The 24609-nt window shown below is 32.2% G+C and overlaps 1 protein-coding gene across 6 annotated transcripts in view; it reads left to right on the top strand.

Annotated features, from left to right (window-relative positions):
- LOC114336973 (zinc finger protein OZF-like) overlaps positions 1–24609 on the top strand; it is a 181829-nt gene that overhangs the window by 965 nt on the left and 156255 nt on the right. For all 6 annotated transcript variants that reach the window (XR_007700929.1, XR_007700928.1, XM_050662226.1 and 3 more), the window contains exon 2: positions 17131–17617. Coding sequence is in view for 4 of the 6 variants with exons in the window: in XM_050662226.1 (XP_050518183.1) it covers positions 17419–17617 (199 nt within the window). In the remaining 2 variants the exon portion in view is untranslated. The remainder of the gene's footprint in view (positions 1–17130; positions 17618–24609) is intronic.

Here is a 24609-nt window from a genome sequence, read left to right as displayed (position 1 = left end):
TCAAAGAAGAAGGAGGAGAATATTCAGACCAAGAATTAATAGTGATTTTCCATCAATTTACAAGTTTAATGAACATTTTCGGATGACTTCTATACAAATGGAACAACTTCGTATAGACATTGCACCTGTCTTAGCGCATCCAACGAATCACTCTTATGCACTGGCAACAAAAATGCAATTGTGTATAGCATTACACTGGCTAGGCAGTGGAGGACAATATCACGTCATAGCAGATACTCATGGGGTCAGCAAAGCAAGTGTCAGTAGATGTGTAAAAAAGTGGTACACGCAATTAACCAAATAAAATTTCATCAAGTTGTTGCTTGGCCGGCAAATATTTTAAATACGACTGCAGAATTCTTTGCAGTAGCAGGATTTCCCCAAGTTATAGGTTGTATTGATGGGACGCTTATTAAAATAGATGCTCCAACTGAAAACGAACCTGCTTTGTTGATCGTAATGGAAATCACTCTATTAATTGTATGATTGTTTGTGGACCAGACTTGAAAATCTATTATGTTAGTGCAAATTGGCTGGGAAGTGTTCATGACGCGAGAGTACTGAGAAATAGCACCCTTTTTCAGAGAATGGAAGCTGGTTGGCATCCAATTCCAAATAGAATAATTCTAGGTGACTCTGGATACCCTCTATTACAGTGGTTCCCAACCTTTTATGTCTCGCGACCCACCTTCTGATGTTTTTCATATTCGCGACCCATCCCTCACCCATGATGACACGCTATTTTGTACTCTGTACGCCACTAAGTTACTGTAAAAGCCAGGCCGCGACCCACGTGAAATCTGTCCGGGACCCACTAGTGGGTCGCGACCCACCGGTTGGGAAACGCTGAAGGATTGGCTTATGACCCCAATTGAGGTGAATGTGGATGAGGCTGTGGCTACCTACAACAGAGCACATAAGAAAACACGGCGTTTAGTCGAAAATGCTTTAGGCGTATTAAAGGAGAAATTTCCTTGTCTTAACTACTTTCGTTTGAGTCCAGTATATGCAGCCGATGTTTTCAAATGCTGCACAGCACTGTATAACATTACTCGGGAGAGAATGAATATAAACCGACAAATGGATAATGAAGAAATGGAAGACAATAACGAAATACCCGGACAACCAGCTCCTTTGAATGCAAGACAAAGACAACAGGAGTTGATAAATTATTTTAGAAATACAAACTAGTTCCAGTGTAACTTCAAAACAATAAAGAATATAAAATAAATAAATATAGAATAATACACAATATTTACTTTTTATTTAAACGAAAAAATAATTTCCAAAACATTTAACAAATACTTAGCATAATCATGAATTAAAAATCAAAGAAGTAATTCCTATAAACAAAACGTTTTTCTTATAATTAATTAAAAAATCAAATATAACAGTAACATAACTTCTCAAACAATGGTCGAATAGTCCACGCTTTCACTGGTAGGTGACTCTTCTACATTTATGAGGTAGGTTACAGCAGAATCGAACGATGCAGTGAATGTTGAAGGGGTCACATGTAGTTCCCGTTCTAGTTTTAAAATCTTTAATGTTTTTAGATAACTTTCTTTTGCAAGGATTTCAATTTGGTGTTGTAATTTTTTTTTCTTTAAATCGATTAGTGCTTCGTCAATTGGGTCATTTTCATTAGATATTTTCGACTTTTTCCTTTTTGCACAAGATGCAGTAGGTACACTGCTGCTCCCAGTAGAAATAAACACATTAGTGTTTTTAATTTTGTTTGTTGCACCGTGATCTTGCAAATGGTTTGAATTTTCTATTTCTTGTTCAACGTTCTCAGGATCTTGCTCCCAAGTTTCGGAAATGCCGAGACTACACAGAATTGGATTATCCAGCCCAAGAATGTCGAGAACTACATTGTCCATTTCTGTAAATTTAGAATCTGTGCCTCCACCTGAACCAGTTTTCCTCCTGTTATCAACTTTCTTCTGCAATACGAAAAAAAGTGTCAGATACGCTTACACTTTGGCAAATTAAACGCTAACACTTACCATTGTTGTTTTCTTTAAATTTTGCCAAAATACATCACAGCTGTAAGTCCAATCCTTATTTGGAGGCACAAGCCCTAAACTGGTGGATTTTTGGTGCACAGTTTTCCAACATTCTATTTTGTCTTTTTTTGTTAATTTGTCGGAAAAGCTGCCGAAAAGAATTGCTTTCTTATCTCTAATCTCTTTTAAAATTATAATTTTAGTACCATTTAAGACGCTTTTCGACATTGTCACAGAATTATAAATAACGACTGACGTTTAACTAGTAAATTGTCAACAAAACTATTTTAAGGTTATGTTTATTTGCAAACTTGTAACTAACATGCGTGAAGTGCACTTGTTGCTGACAAATTTACACATGTAACGAACAAGTTAAATATTTTTTTTGTGAAACGCTAGTTATTAACAGCTTGTGATTACAAGTGCTGAATATTAACAATTGTTACTAACAACACTTGTAGTTTTGTGAAACGGGCCCCAGGTATATTATTTATAACCAAGAATTTGGTACTTAATTTGGAGTGTTTGTTTGAGAGATTCGACTTAGACAAAAGTTTTTTGTGAACAATAAAAGATAGTCCTGCATATAGACACATTTTATGAACCTTAAATCAAAAGATTTGTACTGTATCAACCTAGTATTTGGAAATGTGCTATAAGCTATGAAAAATGAAAACCTAAATAATCATAAACACAACCTCATTTTAGATGAAAAATGTGATGTTATCATAGTTACTTGGGCAAAGGCTCTATGTACTGCAAGGATGTTTATGTGTTTTCCATAGTTAATATTTGTATTTCCAATTTAATAGCAACATTTAACACTTTCAGCTCTGGGCCAATATCAGATATTTGTCTCAATGTGCTCAAATTAAAAATATGTAAGGGTAGTTTTTGGTTTTAGGTTATATTATGCAGAAAATCAGTTTTTTACCTCTCCTGTAAAATTGTAATTTAATAAGATATGAGGTTTTCACACTAAGCCATCACACTAAGTTGGGTAGAGTCACTCATCTTTGATATCTAACAGACTCAGTCAGAGTGTTTAAATCTTAAGGTACGATTTCGACAACGACTGCAGATGGCAAACGGCAACTGCAGGCGGCAGTTAGAGTTGTCACCATGACAACGTCATTATTTACTTTGCACTATTAATTTGTATATTTATTAGCAACTGACGTTCTGCCAGACAGCAGTGGCTAATAATTATACAAATTAATAGTGCAAAGTAATGATGTCGTCATGGTGACAACTCTAACTGCTGTCTGCAGTCGTTGTCGGAATCGTACCTTTAAGGTACGATTGCAACAATCACTACTTTGCACTGTTAATTTGTATGAGACTGATTTCGACATCTGAATGCAACTACTGTCCGGCAGAAGTGACAACTGTAACTGCTGTATGCAGCCAATGTCAGAGCTGTACCTTGACAGATTTTATATCCACCATATCATAAGATTGATAAAAGTCATTTCCGAGTGTCTAAATTTTGTTAATTGGAGAGAAGTTGCCATAGTTTGTGTGATAGAGTTTTATAGAAAACAATATGCCATGTCTCTAAGAATTCTAGTACTACATCTAAAGTTGATAAGACTTTTATTTATTTATTAACGGGCCTTGTCCACTTTTAGTACAATTTACAGTTTAAAGACCTCAATAGAATTAGTCAAATAATAAACTCTTAATATAAAAACAGTCTAAAAAGTGCTTAGAAAAATAGAGTTAAAGTTAAAATAATAAAACAATACAACATTGATATATAAAACTGACAGGTACAAAATCATTAGTTACATGTCATGTTATTATAATATACCACAATATATCACATTGAAAAATTTATATCACAATTTGCTTTAACAGGCTCACAAATTTACTATACGCTCTGAGCTTCGCTGGTGGCGCTCTTAGCAGATTACTAATTCAACTTTCACCGGTAATTTTTAAATTTATTATTTAATTGTTATCGCTTAATATTTTCAACGCAAAAAAGTAATTAAATTGTAATCGATTTTTTTAAGATTTTGCTAATCATTTTGACGTTCTATTGATAAAATATGAATTTCTTACTTCGGATACTTTCACAATTATCGTGTAGATGGCGCCAAGATTAATATATTAATTTATAATTACATATTACGGAACATTAAAAATACTTAAATTCAGTATTTAAAACGTAAGTATATTTAAGGTAAAAATATATACCACAGCTTTGACCAACTAATATTTTTTATAATTAATGTGTTTAATTTTAATTTTAAATTAATCACTTTGACATTTATGTCAAATTTCCGGTAAACGTTTACAGACTTGCCACTACTGGCGCTAGCGAATTTGTAAATATCCCCTCTACGTACGAGCTCACAGCGTATAGCTTTGATTAAAAAAATCCAAACTATCAGCGCAACAGTTAGCCATTCGTGACACTCTAGTTATATAAGAATTAAGGCCAACATTGGTTCTCCTAAATGGCTGATGAAATATGTTAACTGATCTGGTGTTTCTTAATGGAACTGAAAACAACATTGTGGAAATCAATGAAGGACAGTCAATTATGCTATTAATGAGTTTAAAAAATATTTTGAGATCTGCCTGATCCCTCCTCACTTTCAATGTAGGCAGGGAAAATGTATCTTGTAATAATGCAAAATCATATGAAAATTCATTTACACGAGGTATATTGGATTTATATGCTAGGTACCTAAGGAATTTTCTCTGCACCTATTCAATTCTGTGAATGTGTGAAGTATAATGGGGGCTCCAAACTGAAGAACAATATTCCAATAAAGGCCTGACAAGACTACAGTACAGCACTCTAATAGCATTAATACTCCTAAAGTCATGTGAGCTTCTCTTAATGAATCCAAGCATCCTAAGTGCTCTAGAAACTGTGATGTCAATGTGATTCGACAAAAGAGAGTGTGGAGTCCATTGTGACTCCAAGGTCCCTAATAGATGAGACTTGGGACAATGGTGTTCCTTTAATACTATATTCAAAATTAATTTTATTAAGTTTTTTGGTAAAAGTTATGGAGTTGCACTTAGTGATGTTTAGATCCATGGCATTACTCTCACACCACTCATCCAGTCTGGCCAGATCTGATTGAAGTTTAAGACATCTAAATTATATAACATAATTATACAATTATATAACATTAATGTTAACCAATTATATAACATAAATTATCATAATATAACATAAAGTGGTTTGAGGGAAAATAATTCTATGAGTAGTACAGTTACAAAAAAGAAAAAAAAAAGAATAAGATAACATATAGGTCAGTACAATTACAAACAAAAGATATCACCTAAATCAATTCAGAAATGTTCCAAGGTATAACGGTTTTGAGTTATCTAATACATACATGGCATGTAACACTAAACACAATACAAAAGCTCTGGCCGAAAATATTAAAAAATTAAAAAGTTAGGGAAGGAATATGGTTTTTAAAGCGGGAAACTGATATATTAAAAATTTCGAGGTTATTTAATGAGTTAGCTAATCGAAGAGTTCTAGGAATAAATGTGTTGTAAGAATAATTAACCCTAGAACTTAACTTAACCCTAGAAAGGTGGACACTCATAAATTTGACGACGCCCCTCAGTTTTCTTTGCAGTTCAGGTGCAATCATGTAACTTATGCCCATTTGCAAATACACTCCTCAGTAGCTGTTTCTTTAGTCTTGATTTGACACCTTGGCTGCATTTAGAGATATTTATAAACTTACGTTGGGTGCGTTACAAGGCATATATGCCCTGTATACCCCATTTGCCACTGTGTGTTACTACATAGTCAACGCAGCCAACCATTAGTGTGGTACAAGGTCTATTTGTCCTGTAACACAGCCAAGGTGTTAACAAGTGGTGGGTGTGTTTCTTTATTACTGTATTTGCGTATTAGATTTTTGAGGCTCATTGTAAATTTTATGATAGTCCACCTTTCAGTTTTGAGCACTCTTAGTTAGCCTGTCCTTAAAATTTGGGAAGAAAATGAATATCAGTTATAATAGTCTCCCGTTTTATACCGCTCACGTGGCTTTGGGAGTATAGCAGGGTAGTCTGCTATATCTAGGGCCTACGGTATACAAGGAAGGTAACAGGGCCAGTGCTACGCTTCAACCGCCTATTGTTACCCCTGGTTTTACCCAAGATACTCATTTTATTCAGGCTGAGTCGACCTGGGGCCTATAAACATTTTAAAAATGTCTAGTTGTTCTTGCCGGCGGTAGGATTTGAACTCCGGACCACCGGCACGCTAGCCTAGCACACTACCACTCGGCTACGCCGGCCCTTCAGTTACGTGAATATCAGTTACGTGAAGAAAAGAAACATAAGTTATATTTCTATTGTCCGAGTAAAAAGAGGCACATGACTACTACACAGGGTTGCCAATTTAGTAGATTTTCTACTAGATCTAGTAGAATTTCTTGTGATTTAGTGGGAAAATTTTAAATCTAGTAGATTTTAGAATCTGGTAGAAAATATAGTAGATTTTAGTAGGTTTTGGTTGTAAGAAAGGAATCTTTTATTTTGACAAATGACAATGACATTAAATATTTTTATTTTTGTAAAAAATTATAAAAATAACCTCTAAAATGTGCTAAAATTCTATTTTTGTTACCTGTAATGTATATAAAAAGTAAAAAGATCATGAAAAAGAGTAAAACGTTGAATTTAATTAGTATTTTGTCATTTAAAGAGCAATATAACCCATAATACTCATCCTACAATATTATGGAAGTGCATTTAGAAAAAATACTCTATTTTAGGAGTTGTCAAATACTTTTGCATATTATGGATTATGGGCACATAAAATGGGGAATTTATGGACAATGTATTGTTAGGGAATATCCAGTTCTCAACTACCTATTAATGACACCATAGCAGAATCTTCGACAGCAGTTGAAGTGCTTTTTAATCAATCATAAATTGCTTCAATTGTTATTGAAAGAAGGTTTGGTATTTTAAAGAGATTTTTCGTATTAATATGTGAAATGAGATGCAATGCAACATACCTTTTGTTCCAATAATAGCAGCTTTACAAATATTGCAGTTGTTTAGAGAAAACATTGAAATATTGGCAACTGAGCCTGCGGTTATTAATTCGAACAAACTGTGGCAGTACCTTTATACATTTTTAACCAGGAGAAAGTCTAGTGCAACTTTTTGTGTAATGTGTGTTTGTTTGTTTTAAAATGTTGCCATTTAAGGCAAATACAGTAAAACCTCCGTTAACCGAAACCTTTTTAACCAAAACATCGTTTAACCGAAATGGCTGACAGTTTCAATAATTTTGTCAATATAAAGGAAATTAATCAAAAAGCAATAAAATCAAGGAAAATGAACATGTTTAGAGTGTTTTTTAAAGAATTCTTCTATTTTCTTTTGTGTTTCCCTTTGACAATGATGTTTTGTAGCTATATCTCTCCAATACTATGTAATTTGATAAAAGAAGAGTACAAAAACAATGTCATTTTTAACTGAAATTCTTGTTATCCAAAACAGCCTACCCCCAATTATTTTGGTTAACGGAGGTTTTACTGTAAATGGCCAATGTTGATAATATATTATTTTTCTTGGACTGCAGTTTGTTAATAAATTTATAAATACATAGGTACATGATATTGGTGTTTGATTTGAAGTATCATTTAAAGTATGTTATATCACATTCCGTTAAAAGAACTTCCACAGCTAGCAAAAATGTATGAATAAACAAATTGTTTTAAAGGACAAAAAAATAATAAGTAAAGGAATTGGATTTATGGTGTTTTTTTATAGCACATTTAAATAAACAAATGCTGATGGCATGCAAATGAAAGTGTCATACTTTTGGTCTTAGTTCAAAACTTTATAGATTCCAATGCATAAAGTATTAAAATTTAAAAAATAAATACTTAAACCTTTGTTTTATTGTATTAACCTGTTTATATTGTTAATACCATTTATGTTATATATCTGTTGTATTAAACTCCTACTTTTGAATCCAGCATTTTAACAAATTCTAAACTTTTCCACAATGTCTCGTCTCAAGAATGATATTTGTGCATTCAAATTAGTTTACATTGCATCTTAAATACCTTAGATTGCATATCAACCAAAGGATAACATGGAACAAACACCTCTAAATGAAATGCAGGCAGTTGGATCTCAAGTTCAGACAAATGTACTGGCTCCTTGGTAGGATATCCAAATTGTCATTAAATATCAAATTACTACTATACAAAGCCATGTTGAAATCAATTAGGATGTATGGTATCCATCTCTGGGATTGTGCTAAATTAACACACATCACAACCATACAGAGATTTCAATCAAAAGACCTTAGACCAATTACTGGCGCACCCTGGTATGTCAGTAATCTCACAATGATCTGAATATTCCCTTCGTAATACATGAAATACAGCGTAAAGTGACCAACCATGAAAGTCGAACAAGAAACCAAGACAACGAACTGATCAAACATATCTACCAATGGACGAATACACAGAAGACTCAAGCGAACGTGGCTACAAGATTTAATAAAACAGTGAAATAAACCTATAAGACGAAGCATCATTGGATGCTCCTCCTTCCTTGCTTAAAATTTCATTCAAACTTACTTAAAATTTTTAAGAAATTGATTGTAAATAAAAGTTCATAAGGAGAAAAAAAATATACAAATGTTATTTTAATTCCGATATACCTACCTTTAAAGACATTACAAAAGACAGCAAACATACCATTGTAGGTTTAGAATTAGAGGAAATTGAAAATATTTTAAGTAGTTGAGTAAATGTTGTTTAAGTAAATGAATTTTGTACAAAATATACGATTTGATATTTTTTTGCCTAGAACTTATAGTTGTCTTTTACATGTTTACATATGGATGCCTCAGAAGTCAAACGGTGTAAGTCACATTCTCCCTAAAAATGACTTGTGGGATACAACACTTATAATATAATATTATTATTTCCTTGTTTGTATTTATGAATATGTTACCCATATTATAATAAATAGAGACACTTTATTTCATTTTAATAACTACTTATCCTTTCAGTTAAATACAACTTATTTTTACCTACATATTTCTTCTTAGAGAGGATATTTTTGTGATATGTGCAATCAGATGAAATTGCCAATGCTTGCAGACTTGCAACATTTTATCAGTAGGGGTTTATTGAGAGTTAGAAATGAACTCTAATGCACTATTTTTACTGGAAATAAGCTATAATTTTATATTAAAATCAGTTTACAATTCAAAACGTTAAACTAACTTAATTTTGAAGTAAAATTTTTGATAGTAAACTGTGTTAAGCACAAGAAAGTGACGTTAAAAAAATTAAATGTACAAAATGTATTAGAATTTAAAAAAAAGGGTAGTTCTTAATCAATGGTATTAGTTAAATCAACTTGTTTCTCTTGTTTTCACCACTTTCTCCTAGAGAGGATATACTTTTCTATAGAATAAGTGCATGTTTAACATTTTTTTAATTATTTTTTAGAAGTTTCAATTATGTTGTTTATGTGTGGTTTATGTAAATATAAAAATTATTATATTTTAAATAAACATGGTTTTTGTTGTTTTTAACATATAATAACCTGTCATCTGTCATTTCTTCTTCTTTTTTAGCTGTCATCTGTCATTTCTTCTTCTTTTTTGGGCTGTCATCTGTCATTTCTTCTTCTTTTTTGGCTGTCAAGTGTCATTTTGTGAGCAAATAATTTAGTAGAATTTTTGGTAGATTTTATCCTCCATCTAGTAGAATTTAGTAGATTTTATACCTAAATCTAGTAGAAAACGACGTTCGGTCGTTGGCAACCCTGCTACTACATATTGCAACCAAATGTCATAACCTTATATGGGGCGAACACCACATACACATACACTCTTGATGTATTTTTCTCGTTGAAGTTCAATTATCAAGTCGTAATTTTCGTAAGTTAAGCTTGTGTTTTTTGTGTTTTTATCATTTTAAGAAGTACTTTTATAAAAATACTGTGCAGTTTGTATTATTCGGATTCTATATTATCTTTTCCGATAATAAGAACCACGAAAAATCTGTGGATTGATGATATATTTGAAGATTTCGTTTTGAGGTTAGGATGGATAACAACATGTGTAGTGCTTGCTCCCTTGATTTGGGCAATGATGAAAAGCAGATTATTGCCTGCGACAGCTGTAGATCTAAATTACATCTGGCTGAAAAATGCTCTGGTTTATCTACATCTGAGACAAGAGCAGTGGTTCTTCAGAAGCGACTTCTAATGTACTTTTGTAGTGACTGTCGAGATGCTTTTAAAAATGTGCCCATTTTTGTGAGGAGGTTTATGATGCTGGAAGATGAAATAACCAGCTTAAAGAATAAAATTAATCAGCTGGAAAATAATAGCTCTCAGACTTCTGCCAACTCAATCTATTATGAGGTTCAGCAGCGCATTGAACGAGCTAACAACCTAATAATCTATAAGATGCCTGAATCTAATTCTAATATCCTGTCAGAACGTATTAATCATGATAAAGGTAAGGTTAATGAGATTTTTCGTTTACTCGGTATACAACAACAAGAGTCCAGCATTAAGCATGTAGTTCGCATTGGCAAATCATCAGATTCTAATCGAATTAGACCAGTCAAGGTAGTATGTAACTCTAATACTGTGAAACTAGCCCTTAAATCAGGCAATAAACTTAGGGGATCAATCTACAGCATCTCTAGAGATCAAACCAGAATGGAAATAGATGCTTACAAGGCAGCAAAAAGAGAACTGGAAGAAATAAAATCTGCTGGTGAAGTAAATCTGGGCATTATATATCAAAATGGGGCCCCAGTAGTTAAAGAAACTAAGCAAAAAAACTAGTTTCATCCCCATTAGCAGTATTTTATCAAAATATTGGTGGCCTGCGAACCAAATTATTTGATGTGATAAAGAGTATTTCATGTTGTTCGCATGACATTATAATATTTGCTGAAAGTAACCTTAATGATAATATAACCGATTGTGAGATTACATGTGTTGGCTTTAATATCTACAGATTTGACAGATCTTTAAGGACGAGTCCCAAACAAAGCGGTGGTGGTGTTCTGGTTTTTGTGAGCAAGAAGATACAATCTCAACGTATCTCTATTAATGAGGACAGAGTTGAGCAAATCTATATCCTATGCCAATATAAAACAACAAGGTTTGTGGTGGGTGGAGTATACATTCCTCCACAATCTTCACGAGATACTTACTGCATTGTCAATCTATAGAAGATATTACCATACGTTACACTTCACTTAACATATACATATTTGGCGATTACAACCTACCCAATGCAACTTGGCTGAATGACGAGTATGGATTAATGGTTCAGTGTCCTGGAGGGGATCCTGCATTAGATGTTGCTCAAGAGTTAGGGTTTTTAAAATTCTTTCAACACATTAATGTTCCTAATAATCGTAATGTATTTTTAGATTTGGTTTTTTCAAATGTTAGGGAATTAAATGTCTTGAAAGCAAAAGATCCTTTGGTAGACCCTAGCCAACACCATGTGGGTTATGAGTGTTTTTTAAACTTAGATTTAACTGATTCAGAGAATTTAAAATATGATGAATTCTTTTATGATTTTGTAAATGGAAACTACGCTGAACTCAATAACTTCCTTGCATCCATGGATTGGCAGAACTGTCTGGTTGAGGGTGTTGATAATTCTGTGGGTTTGTTCTATGATGTTCTGTTGACGGGGATAGCATTGTTTGTACCATTAAAAAGATTCAGAACATCTTCCTTCCCTAAATGGTTTTCCCACGAACTCAGGAATTTAACGCAGGAGAAAAAACGTGCCCACTCTAAGTACATGAGAAGTCAGTCTGATGCTGAATATGTTAGGTTTTCTCGCCTTAGGGCTGAGTGTAAGCGTTTGTCTGATACATGCTTTAGTGGCTATATGGGTGGAGTAGACATTAGCTTAAAAAATAACCCTAAATCATTTTGGAAGTTCATTAATGACAAGCGATCTACTCATAGCTTACCGAGCTCTTTATTTTATTTAGACCAATCAGCATCTAACGGTCAAGATATAGCAAATTTATTTAAGAAGTTCTTTCAAACTGTTTACTTGCCTAATAATGGTCAGCTCCGGGTGCCCTGCTACCCTGAGGGTAGCAATGTAAGTACATGTATTAGACCTGCTGCGATATCCATAATTGAAATTTTTGACAGTATAAGTGATCTTCCCAATAAGCTGTCAGCTGGTCCTGATGGTGTGCCTAATTATCTTTTGAAAAAGTGTGTCTGTACTCTAGTCATACCTTTGCATTTACTGTTTAACAGGTCTTTAGCGACATCTATGTTTCCGGCTGCTTGGAAGGAGAGCTACGTTATACCTGTTTATAAAAATGGGCAAAAGGATAACATTGAAAATTATCGCAGCATATGCATTCAGTCTGCAATACCCAAGCTTTTTGACAGCCTGGTGGCCAAGCAGCTTTCTTGGTTGTGTAACGGATTAATTTCCGATTCGCAGCATGGCTTTCGCATAAAAAGGTCTGCTGCGACGAACTTGGTCGAGTATCAGTCTGACTTATTGTGTCAAATGGAGGATCGTAAACAGATAGATGCCATATACACGGATTTTTCGAAAGCGTTTGATCGTGTTGATCACCAGATACTCTTGGAAAAGCTGGTGTCTGTGGGTTTTGATGTTAACTTTGTCGAGTGGATTAAGAACTCCTCATCGGGGCATACTCAACGAGTGAAGATTGGTAGCTATTTATCTGACATTATTACAGTAAGCTCCGGAGTTGCTCAGGGTGGCCATACTTCTCCGCTTCTTTTTATCATCTTTGTTAATGATATAAATAATTGCTTTTTGAATAGTAAATGCTTAATGCTAGCTGATGATCTGAAATTCTGGAGACCTGTGGATGGTTTGTTGGACCAGGCGTTGTTGCAGGATGATCTTGATAGACTGCAGGAGTGGTGTGTTCGAAACAAACTTTTCTTGAATGCCAGGAAATGCTGTTTTATAAGCTTCTTTCGGAAAGTCAGTAGAATTGAATCAGGTTACATCATTAATAATCAGCCACTTGAATATGTATCTTCCGTTAGGGATTTGGGTGTTGTTTTGGATGAGAAGCTTTCTTTTGTGGAGCATATAAATGCTGTATCTGTGAAGGCATCTAAACTTTTGGGATTTGTTACAAGAAATTGCAAATTCTTCTCTATTGAATCTACTAGGCTTGTTTACTGTAGCTTAGTAAGGTCCCTCTTGGAGTACAGTTCTGTGGTTTGGTCACCCTATTTCCAGACTCATATTGATACTATCGAGAGAATACAACATAGATTCTTGAGATCATGTGCTTACTATACACAAACTATCATTGTCAATCACGATTATTCTTTTCTTGAACAACAGTTGTCCCTACCTCCACTTAAGGTACGCTGTGACATAGCAGGTGCTGTTTTCATTTTTAGGATCATAAATGGACTTATAGATTCTCCCAATCTTTTAAGTCAGATTAATTTTAATGTTCCTTATCAAGCTCTCCCTTACCATAATATGTTTAAAATACCTTTCCATAGAACATTGTATGGCGTTCACAACCCACTTGATAGGTATATGGGATTGTTAAATAATTACGAACTTGATTTATTTAATATAACTCTAAATCAATTAAAAAGATCTCTTGCTCTGTGATGTTATTTTTATACTCTTAAGTGTTATGTTTGTATGTTGTATATTTTTTTTGTAGTCAATATTTATGTTATATATTAATTTTCGTGACATATGAAATTTTTCAGTGTTTTTATACTTTTCTAACTCTATATTTTTTAGATTAATTAAGTCATATTTAACACATTGAATTTATTATTACCTTTTGGAAATGTATTAATATTTAACTGTAATTTTTCTGTTAATGGGGTTATCCCGTATAATAATAAATTAATAAATAAATAAATAAATGTATGTACATCAACTCTCTTTATATTTGTGCCACTTACTGAGAGTGCTAAGACATACATTTTCTCTAATTTTTGGAATAAATGTGTTTACAATTACATTTTTGTATTTCTTTTCCAATTTTTTGTTACATGTCATAAAAATGACGAAAGTCCACCTAGACTGCCAGTAAATAATAGTCCACCTTTCTAGGGTTAATAAAACAGAACAGTCAGTGGTATGGTCAACTAGTTTATAGAGAAAAACTCTCTCTCTCTGGAATGTCTAAATATTTGAACCTGTAAATAAAATAGTACTTGTGCAGTAGTATTATGTAGGGGGAAATAATGATAAGATGATGAAGTTTAGTAAAGGGGAATTAAGAGGGATAAAAGTAGAAGTATGAATAGACAGAGGCAAACTGAATAGAGTTGGCTAGCAAGAGATGCAAGAGAACAACTTGACACTCAAGGATGGATATGGCTCGTTTGCATGCCTGTAGAAGAAAAGTAGCTCAAGTAGATAATGATGACTAGAAAGGAAAATATTAAGATAAGAATAATGTACTGAAAATGAATAAAGATGAATATTTGCTAAAGAAGAACAAATTAAATAAAACTAACAAATCATGGGCGCCAAGAAAATGATCTTCGATCATTCTCCCAGGTATCTTACACGGCTGTCGAATATTAAATATATTAAATAAATAAGTATATGGAAATATAAAGGAAATAAGAATAAATGATATACAAAATAAATAAACATTTATTAAAATTAACTACCAGATTTTTAACAATCTCTGAGTTAGATCAAATTGAATATAACGTGACTCTAAGATGACAAAGTTATACAAAAGTTATATCTATCTAAGATAACAACAATAATATTACCTGTTACAAAATTATAGGTATGTACCTGTTACTTACATATAGGGTACAACTCACATGAGACTTTTTTAAAAAATGGTTATAGTATGCTTGCTACGTACAACTAAATTAAACCCGACAAATATGAAATAATATAAATCAACAGGCACAAGCCTGACTAAAGAAAATACTATAATGAATTAAGCAAAATTAAATATACCAATGAATGTGAAATAAATTGAAGTTATGATAAATATAAACAACGACCTAGATTAACCGAACAAATGGAATAAAAGCAAATGAACAACGAAATATTTGGGAACAAGCAATTAATATTACAAAATAAATATCACACCAATAATAAAGTATAAAAACCTAAATTCCTGGGACTGATTACCTTGTGCACAATGTAACGTACCATAGGATCGTAAATAAGTTTGGGAACCTAATACATTAATAAACAAATATGTTATATAAAAACAGAGGTAAGGTAAATCTGAAAAAAAAAGATAATTAATAACATAGTATATCAACCAAATGTCTGTGATATGACACGCCATAGTTACTCAATGTCCCAACTAACTGTTCCCAAACCGACACACTTCTTGACCTACTCCCCGCTGTGTCCCAGAAAATGAGCACCATGGTGGTGCAAAACTGTATCTCCTGTAGGTCCAAGTGTAAAGGTAATTAGGAGCTGGAAAGCTGCATAGCTCGTTCCCATGTGACATACTCCCAGAGTGACTTGACAGTGGCTATGGATGTCAAAGGGTTAAGACTTCACAATAGGGTTCTATCTTCCTTCCAAATGGCTAAAAATAGACTTTTCCCAGTCTTAGTTTCAATTTCCAATCGAAGATGTGTGAGTTAAAAAAAAAACAAAAGAAGAAGTAATGAGGAAGAGGTTTTTTAGAATGAACAGCGATAAAAAACATCCATTAGGACAGCTTATCAGATGTGAAAAGGTATTGTGTGTGACCTTGATGTAGAATTTAAATACAGAATATGATATTTAGAACAACATATTATAGGATAATTATATTGCCAGTGTGATATGAGCATAACATTAAATTTTTTTATTCACAATTTATCAAATATTGGGTGTGGACAGACTTTAAACTTTACTAACCAAAAATTCAGACTATTATAACTTTATCCGAACAAATATTGAACACAGTGGAATGGTTAAGAAACTAAATTCAATAATGGACTGCCTAAGTCTGACGTCACAAATGTCACAAAATTGGGAGGAGCTTATATTGGCTCCAAACAATTTTGTTTGTAAGGTTAAATGGTCATAAGGAATTTTTCATTTATGTGCTTTGTGTGGCAAAATAAGACTTCATTTAGGTATTTCGTTAAAGAAACGTGTTAATTAAGAGATTTTTATTCGTTTTTGCTCAGGTGGTTTTTATTCCTTAGTGATTGAAAATAAATATAAGCTCAAAACTGTTTACGTTCTAATCATTGCATTAAATTAACTCACCTGGGCAAAAACGAATAAAAATCTCTTAATTGGCACGTTTCTTTAACTAAATACCTAAACGAAAAGTCTTATTTTGTCACACAAACCACGTAAACAATAAATTAAAAATTCCTTATGAGTGTTTAACATTATAAACAAAATTGTTTGGAGCCAAATATTAGCTCCTCCCAATTTTGTGACGTCAAGACTTAGGAAGTCCATTAACAAATTTATTGGAAACTTGAACTGGAAAGAATCTGTTAAACGAAAAGAAATAATGTAAGATCCAAGTTCATTAACCTTTTTTATAAAAAAAAATTATTTACCGGATGATTTTTTTATTCAGCTTCCATTAGAATATGGATGAGTAGGTATTCCACAATATGATATAACCACTTAATTTGGGCAATGCCCCATAGAGTTACTTAGTGTATAGAAAACCAAGGAAGAGCCACTCATTATCAATTTTTTTTAAACTGATGTTGCAAATTTGTTTATAATCTTATCAAATAATAAGAATATTATAATGTGAAATAATAAACCACATTCAAATAGCAAATTCCCAACTATAAACAAACGCACATGTTACTATTCGCCCTCTCATTCGTCAAGAGGCTGTTAAATGTAATTTATTGCCCTAAAGAGGCAGATTCTGATTTACAGATCCAAACTGGTCAGTCTGCAAATTCAAATTGTAGGTAGTGTGTTGGTTTTTAAAATACGTTTCAGGACGACCCTGTTTAGCTTCCATGTGCGTTTGTTTACAGTTGGGAATCTGTAAAATGAATGGACTTTCGAATATTAGAAGGTGTTGCATTTTTTTGCCATCAGTATACTAAAAATTGTACACTTTACTTAATATTAAGTTGTAAGCCAAAATCCTCTTTCTTTCAGGTTTGAAAATCCCTTTCAAAAACTTGAAGGCTGCACCCAAGCAGAATATTAAAAGAATTAGACAATAGATATAAGTATAGACACTGATCGCTGAGGCGAGACAAAAGTGTTTCCTCTAGAGTTAACAAAGGACATAACCCATAAAAAGAAGAAAATATTGTGGGGTTATGCTGTGACCTTGTTTCATGTTAATGTGGTTCTGAATTGAAAATATATTCTTAGTACACCACTTGTATACTTGGTTACTCTACTCTGGAGTATAAACACAATACTGAAACAGATAAAATCATGTCTGATCAAATAGAAGTAAAACAAGAATTTAGTGAAGTGTGTAAAAAAGAAGAAGACGATGATGAGGTGGGTGATGCACTACTGGATACCTTTAAAGTCGAGATCAAGGAGGAGCCTAAGACGGAAAGTGCCAGTGATACATTTGATTCTGCAGACCTTAAGGAGTATCCTATAAAAACTGAAGAACAACAAGCTGGTAAGTAAATAAAAAGCATAATAAAGCTTCAACCCAAACCCTCTTTGCAGTGTGTCATTAATTTTGATCAAATAGGATTTTAAGAATGTCACCAATCATTGCATGAAATTTTAATTAAACCTGATAGTTACCAGAATCGTAATCAGCCACATACAGCGTGGGGCATTGGTGCAGGGAAGTCCAATTAATCGTTTGTCGTTCAAGATATGAAAAAAATTATTTAGGAAAAGGTTGGGGCATAGATAAAACCCTGATTTAAAAATATTTTCAAATATACAGGCCACCCGTATTGGCAGGGCGACGCAAACTTCAGTTTTCTTTAATGGAACACGTATCTTTTTACATTTTTGGATTCTGCTCGATGTCTTCTTTCTTAAAATGTATAGATTTGTAATGTTATTAGGGGTAGTTTAAAAATAATTATGTTTTTTATGAATGTCGTAGCAACTTTCACACCCTGTAGAATTGTAGTGATTTGACATCAGAAACTCTGTTTATGCTCAGATGGTTTTTAATATAGTCATATAGTATACCATTGTTAAACATTATGTTTATGTTTATTGTTAGTATACAGGGTTAGTATACAGAATGAGTCTTTTCTGAGTTTTCTTAAATGGAACACTCTGTATTTTAGTATTGTAATAAAATTATATTTTATTACTTTTTTATTTCTTAGGCATTCTCTATACCTAAGTTCTTTAATTTGTGAGTTATCCGCGATTCTTTAATTGCAACAAAAATTATGTAAAATTTTATTAGGAGGCCGTGAAAATATTCAATCAAAAATAATTTTTCGAAAAAAAAATTGATATTAATCTAGACTAATCCTTAATTTTTTAATATTAGATAAGATATCTAAATACGAACGTAGTTAATATTAGGTATTAATGGGTAAAATAAAAAAAATACACAATATTCTACCTAGTTGGCTATATGACACTAATAATAATATAGTCTCCCTTATTATACCGCACGCGGCTTTGGGAGTATAGCAGGGTAGTCTGCTATATCTAGGGCCTACGGTATACAAGGAAGGTAACAGGGCCAGTGCTACGCTTCAACCGCCTATTATTACCCCTGGTTTTACCCAAGGTACTCATTTTATTTAGGCTGAGTCGACCTGGGGCCTATAGACATTTTAAAAAATGTCTAGTTCTTGCCGGCGGTAGGATTTGAACTCCGGACCACCGGCATGCGAGGCAAGCACACTACCACCTGCGCTTCGCCGGCCCTATATGACACTAAATTTGCTTAAACATATTGACAAATTGAAGAGTCTCAGATGCAGAATCCACCAATTTAATAAAAATTAAAATGGTAAATTAAATCTGAGACTTTTCGTGTTGAAAGTTCTTTCTGGTACATCCTTAATCTGCGACTTTTTCAATTAATAAGACCACAGACGACGAATATAGAAAACGAAAAGGAAACGATCACATTCCGTTTTCATTCGTCTAGGAAAAAAGGACAGAAGAGGAACTTTCAGTACTCAAATCCGAGTAAAGATAGAAAAATAATAAAAAAATAAAAATAATAAATGATGGTTTTGCTTGTGTTCGATTCAGACGGTTGCACACCCGCTGGACAGGCTGTTTCTACCATTTCAGGCATCCTCAGCAGCATTCGTTAGCGTGCACTCCTCTGAATCGAAAAACAGCTGGACCATCATTTTAAAGGGAATCTGAAAGATAATTCAAATTCCCCATTAGGACGCCATACAGCGACATCTCCTAACAAATTGAAGAGTCTCAGATGCAGAATCCACCAATTTAATAAAAATTAAAATGGTAAATAGTAATTTAAATCTGAGACTTTTTTTTAAGTTCTTTCTGGTACATCCTTAATCTGCGACTTTTTCAATTAATAAGACCACAGACGACGAATATAGAAAACGAAAAGGAAACGATCACATTCTTCATTCGTCTAGGAAAAAAGGACAGAAGAGGAACTTTCAGTACTCAAATCCGAGTAAAGATAGAAAAATAAAAATAATAAATGATGGAACAAGCAAAACCATCATTTATTATTTTTATTGCTTAAACATTTTTGACATTATACTATTTTTATAGTTCCAATTGCTTTGTTACCATTTCTAATATGAATTTTTCTAATGAGAAACTGATTAATATGGTTTTTGTGCTAGAACTGTGTAACAAAAATGTGCTACTAGCAATTCATCAGCAATTCCCTGATAGGCTAAAAGAAGAGAAACTTTTTAAAGTTTACTAGAATGGTTTCAAGGGACTGGACACTCTTTTCTAGTAATCTCTCACTCTGAGTGATTACTTCTTGTAATCATTTCACTTTACTTTAAACTTAATGCGTTAGAGAGAATTCGATAAACTATGGCACACCGAAAGAAAGGTTTGGTTTGAACTGTATATCGATGGCATAGAAGACAGATGTGGTATGTGCGTTTTAAAACAAATTTTTCAGTAGAGTAATTTTTGAAGTTTGGGCACCTAGTTTTTATAAGTCTAACTTTTATATTGCTGTAGATATATACACTAATTTCTTGACTACTGTTATATTAACAATTTAAAACAAATACTTCATTTCGAATGTTAAATATACAATTAATTACCTATTCGCTCCGTGCATGACTGACGTGATACCTAGTGTAGTCACTTGAAATTTTCGGCGAACACAATTTGACGTTAAACATATGATACACATATGACATAGTTGAAGTTAATGTAATATTTTTATTTACCGTTTTTGATAATAAAACAAGTTCGAGTGTCAAATAAACGTCAAATTAAATAGCCCGGATATTTGGAAGCTTTCTAAAGAAAATTTTAAGGGTTTTTTTTCACCTTTTCGTTATACATAGTTTAGTTGTCAGTGTTAACATTAATTAAGTGAACAACCAAAGCAATTAGGCAGTGTGAATTATTATTACCAGATTTAAACATCAGCTGCGTCTATTGAACTATTAATTTCGTGGTGTGTAATGTTACCGTTAAAACCCGAATTTACTCGGAAAAAATAGTTTTAACTATGCGCTTTAGACAATTCTAGTTTTAACTAGTCAAAACTAGATTTGACTGCTACATTCAGTTAAAACTATACTAAAGGCTATAGCGGGATAAGATGGTCAAAAATGCCCCCGCACCGATCAGCCCCGCTGCTTATTTTTTCGATAAAGGATATAAAATTATGCCCTCATGCAAATTTTTAGCTTCCCAAAGGTTCTAGAACCTCTTAAATCGAGAAAAGAAGAATTTTTAGGTTTTATTTTTTTGTGAGCGCAATTTAACTTAAAAAATCTGAAAAAATTCGAGAGGATGTATATTTTGAATACAAAACAGTCTGATTTTTTTCAGATTTTTGTAATAAAAAATGAGCCCAGGAAAAATTTTCGAAATTTTCAAAAAATTTTTAGGCTATGTAAATATAATTTGGCCAACTTTTAAATAGTATTTTTTGTGTATTTTTTGTCGTTCTTTTGAATGGCAGAGGCAGAATTTTTAATATCTGAGCGGAAAGAACGAAAAATTGAAAAAACCGTTTTTGGCTGTCTCGAGATGCATCTCGGGACAGCCAATTTTAGGATTTAGGATCCTGACTACTAACTAAAAAAAGCAGTAAAAGTGTGAATTTTGTCATAAAATTTGGTATGTGGGCTTATAATAATATTTGGAACAGCTTTTCCAAATAACTTTTTTCGATATCTCTAACGCGAAGCAAATCGAATCGCATATCGAAAATTTACCCTGTTCGTGGATTCGCAGTAGACCGCGTTTAAAATTTAAATTTCAGTTGACCATTTTAAAAATTGTGCACCATTAACCTGTATGACTGTGCCAAATTTCAAATCTGTATATATTTTGATTGCTGAAATATTGGAGTGTCTTCATCTTAAATGCGACACACTGTATATTATCAATTTGATAACTTTATTGCAACTAATATAGTCGTATTTTTTATACCTAGATTCAAAATATACATTCAAAATACTGACTAATTCACTAATTTTATCATAAAAAGTCAAATTTATTGTATTGAAGTATTGAACCAATTAATGCGTATTAATATAATATTATTATAATAATTATAATATACAGAGTGAGTTTTATGTATAGAAACCCTCAATTATCTCGGAAACATCTTGAATAATTTTTATAGGTTTTGGTGGGTAGGGGTTTTCTAATGCAGCCGATATTATAGTGATAATTACATTGTTGTCAGATCTTCCGTTTTTCTGGAAATCTAATGAACTTTCTTATTTTTTGCGTTTTGAAGTCCTTAAGAAATACTGATTATTTTTCATGTTATATTCTCTATGCCTAAATGCCACAGTTTAGGAGTTATTGCTACATGTATTTAAAAAAAATTAAACAAATTATAAATATCAGTTTTTTTTTGGCCCGTGTAGTTACATTCTTTGGATCATTGGGAAGAAAAAAGGTCTTTTGTAATTTTTCTCTAAAGTTAATGGTTTTCGAGCTCCAAGTAATTTAACTGAAAAAAATCGAATAATGACGATTTTCAAGGTACAAAAACACAAATAAAAAATATTATTTTTGAAACTGCTGAGTAGCCAAATTCAAGCTAAGCCCTTCTTCTAGGGGCTCGCTATAACATTTTTGGGCCCGTTTTATTCTAAAACATTGCTTTTTAATAATTGTTAGTGAAGCGCATATGAGAGGACGGGCGATCGGGCTGCATTAACAACTAAAAAACAATATTTTAGAATGAAACAAGCTTAAATTACTTATTGGTAACTGATAAAATAAGGCTTGAACTTGAATTTGTGTACTGGACAGTTTCAAAAATAATATTTTTGATTTGTGTTTTTGAACCTTAAAAAACCGTCATTATTCTATTTTTTTCAGTTTTAAATTGTTTATAACTCGAACTCGTTTAACTTTAGAGAAACATTACAAAAGAACTTTTTTTGTTGTATAGGGAATATAACACGAAAAATAATTAATATTTCTTAAGGACTTAAAAAAGCAAAAAATAGAAAGGGTATTCCAATCGAAGTAAACAAAATTAGATTTTTAGAAAAACGGAAGATCTGACAACAATGTTATTATCACTATAATATCGGCCGCATTAGAAAACCCCTTCCCACCAAAATTTATAAAAATTGTGCTGTATATTATATTATTACACATTAATTGGTTCAATACTTCAATGCAATCAATTTGAACTTTTTATGATAAAATTAGTGAATTAGTCAGTATTTTGAATCTAGGTATAAAAAATACGACTACATATATCAGTTGCAATAAATTATCAAATTGATAATATACAGTGTATCGCATTTACAATAAAGACACCCCTAATATTTCGGCTATCAAAATATATTCAGATTTGAAATTTGACACAGTCATACAGGTTGATGGTTCACAATTTTTAAAATAGTCAACTGAAATTTAAATTTTAAAAGCGGTCTACTGCGAATCCACAAACAGAGTGAATTTTCGATATGCGATTCGATTTGCTTCGAATATCGAAAAAAAAATATTTGGAAAAGCTGTTTCTAAACATTATTATAAGCCCACATATCAAATTTTATGACAAAATTCACACTTTTAGTTTTTTTTTAAGTTGTAGTCAGGATCCTAAATCCTAAAATTGGCTGTCCCGAGATGCATCTCGAGATAGCAAAAAACGGTTTTTTCAATTTTTTCGTTCTTTCCGCTCAGATATTAAAAATTCTGCCTCTGCCATTCAAAAGAACGACAAAAAATACACAAAAAAATACTACTTAACTGTTGGCCAAATGATATTTACATAACCTAAAAATTTTTTGAACATTTCAAAAATTTTTCCTGATCCCATTTTTTATTACAAAAATCTGAAAAAGCAGGCTGTTTTGTATTCAAAATATACATCATCTCGAATTTTTTCAGATTTTTTAATTTAAAATTGCGCTCACAAAAAAATAAAACCTAAAAATTCTTCTTTTCTCGATTTAAGAGGTTCTAGGACCTTTGGGAAGCTAAAAATTTGCATGAGGGCATAATTTTATATCCTTTATCGAAAAAATAAGTAGCGGGGCTGATCGGTGCGGGGACATTTTTGACCATCTGATCCCGCTATAGCCTTTACAATCAAAATGCAGTAGAGTAGAAGAAATAAACAAACCAAGACACGTTAAATTCTACTAGGAGCACGCCCAAATCATAATTTACAATGTATATACAGTATGTCCCTGTAAGTTGTATCCATATGGAAAACTTTTTTATTATTAATTTTACGAAAAAAAGTTATTCTTCATAAAAAGCTCTGCTTGGTCCAAAACTTAAAATTTAACCATCAAATATCAAATTTTTTGAATATTATACGAGGTATGTCAAAAAGTTTGAATTTCACTCAAGAGTAAAGTAGCATTTTTTTTCACAATATTGAAAATTGCTATTATGAAAAGTTGTTTGGAATTAAAAACTATATTCTAGTATGCAATTACATCCTTCTAATTGAAAAAATTTTTTTTGAAAAATTTTGGATAACTAACATTATTTTCAGTTATTTTAATTCAGACAACTCTTTTATTATTAATTTTACGAAAAAAAGTGATTCTTAATAAAAAGTTCTGCCTGGTCTAAAACCTTAAATACCTACAACCATCTTATGTTAAATTTTATCAATTTTATACGAGGTATGTCAAAAAATATGAATTTCGCTCAAGAGTAAAATACGTTTATTTTTCACAATAGCAAAAATTGTTATTATGAAAAGTTATTTAGAATTAAAAACTATGTTTCATTATGTAATTACATCCTTTTAATTGAAAAATTCTGAACTATAAAGGTACTTTACTTTTGATCTAAATTTATCTTTTTTGACATACCTCGTATAAAATTGATAAAATTTCATATTAGTTGTATTTTAGGTTTTAGACCATCCAGAACTTTTTATTAGGAATCACTTTTTTTCGTAAAATTAATAATAAAAGAGTTATCAGAATTGAAATAACTGAAAATAATGTTAGTTATCCATAATTTTTCAAAAAAAAATTTTTTCAAGTAGAAGGATGT

The sequence above is a fragment of the Diabrotica virgifera genome, chromosome 9 (genome assembly GCF_917563875.1).
Source record: "Diabrotica virgifera virgifera chromosome 9, PGI_DIABVI_V3a".
NCBI classification, from domain to species: domain Eukaryota; kingdom Metazoa; phylum Arthropoda; class Insecta; order Coleoptera; family Chrysomelidae; genus Diabrotica; species Diabrotica virgifera.
This window is presented reverse-complemented; position numbering and strand designations above follow the sequence as displayed.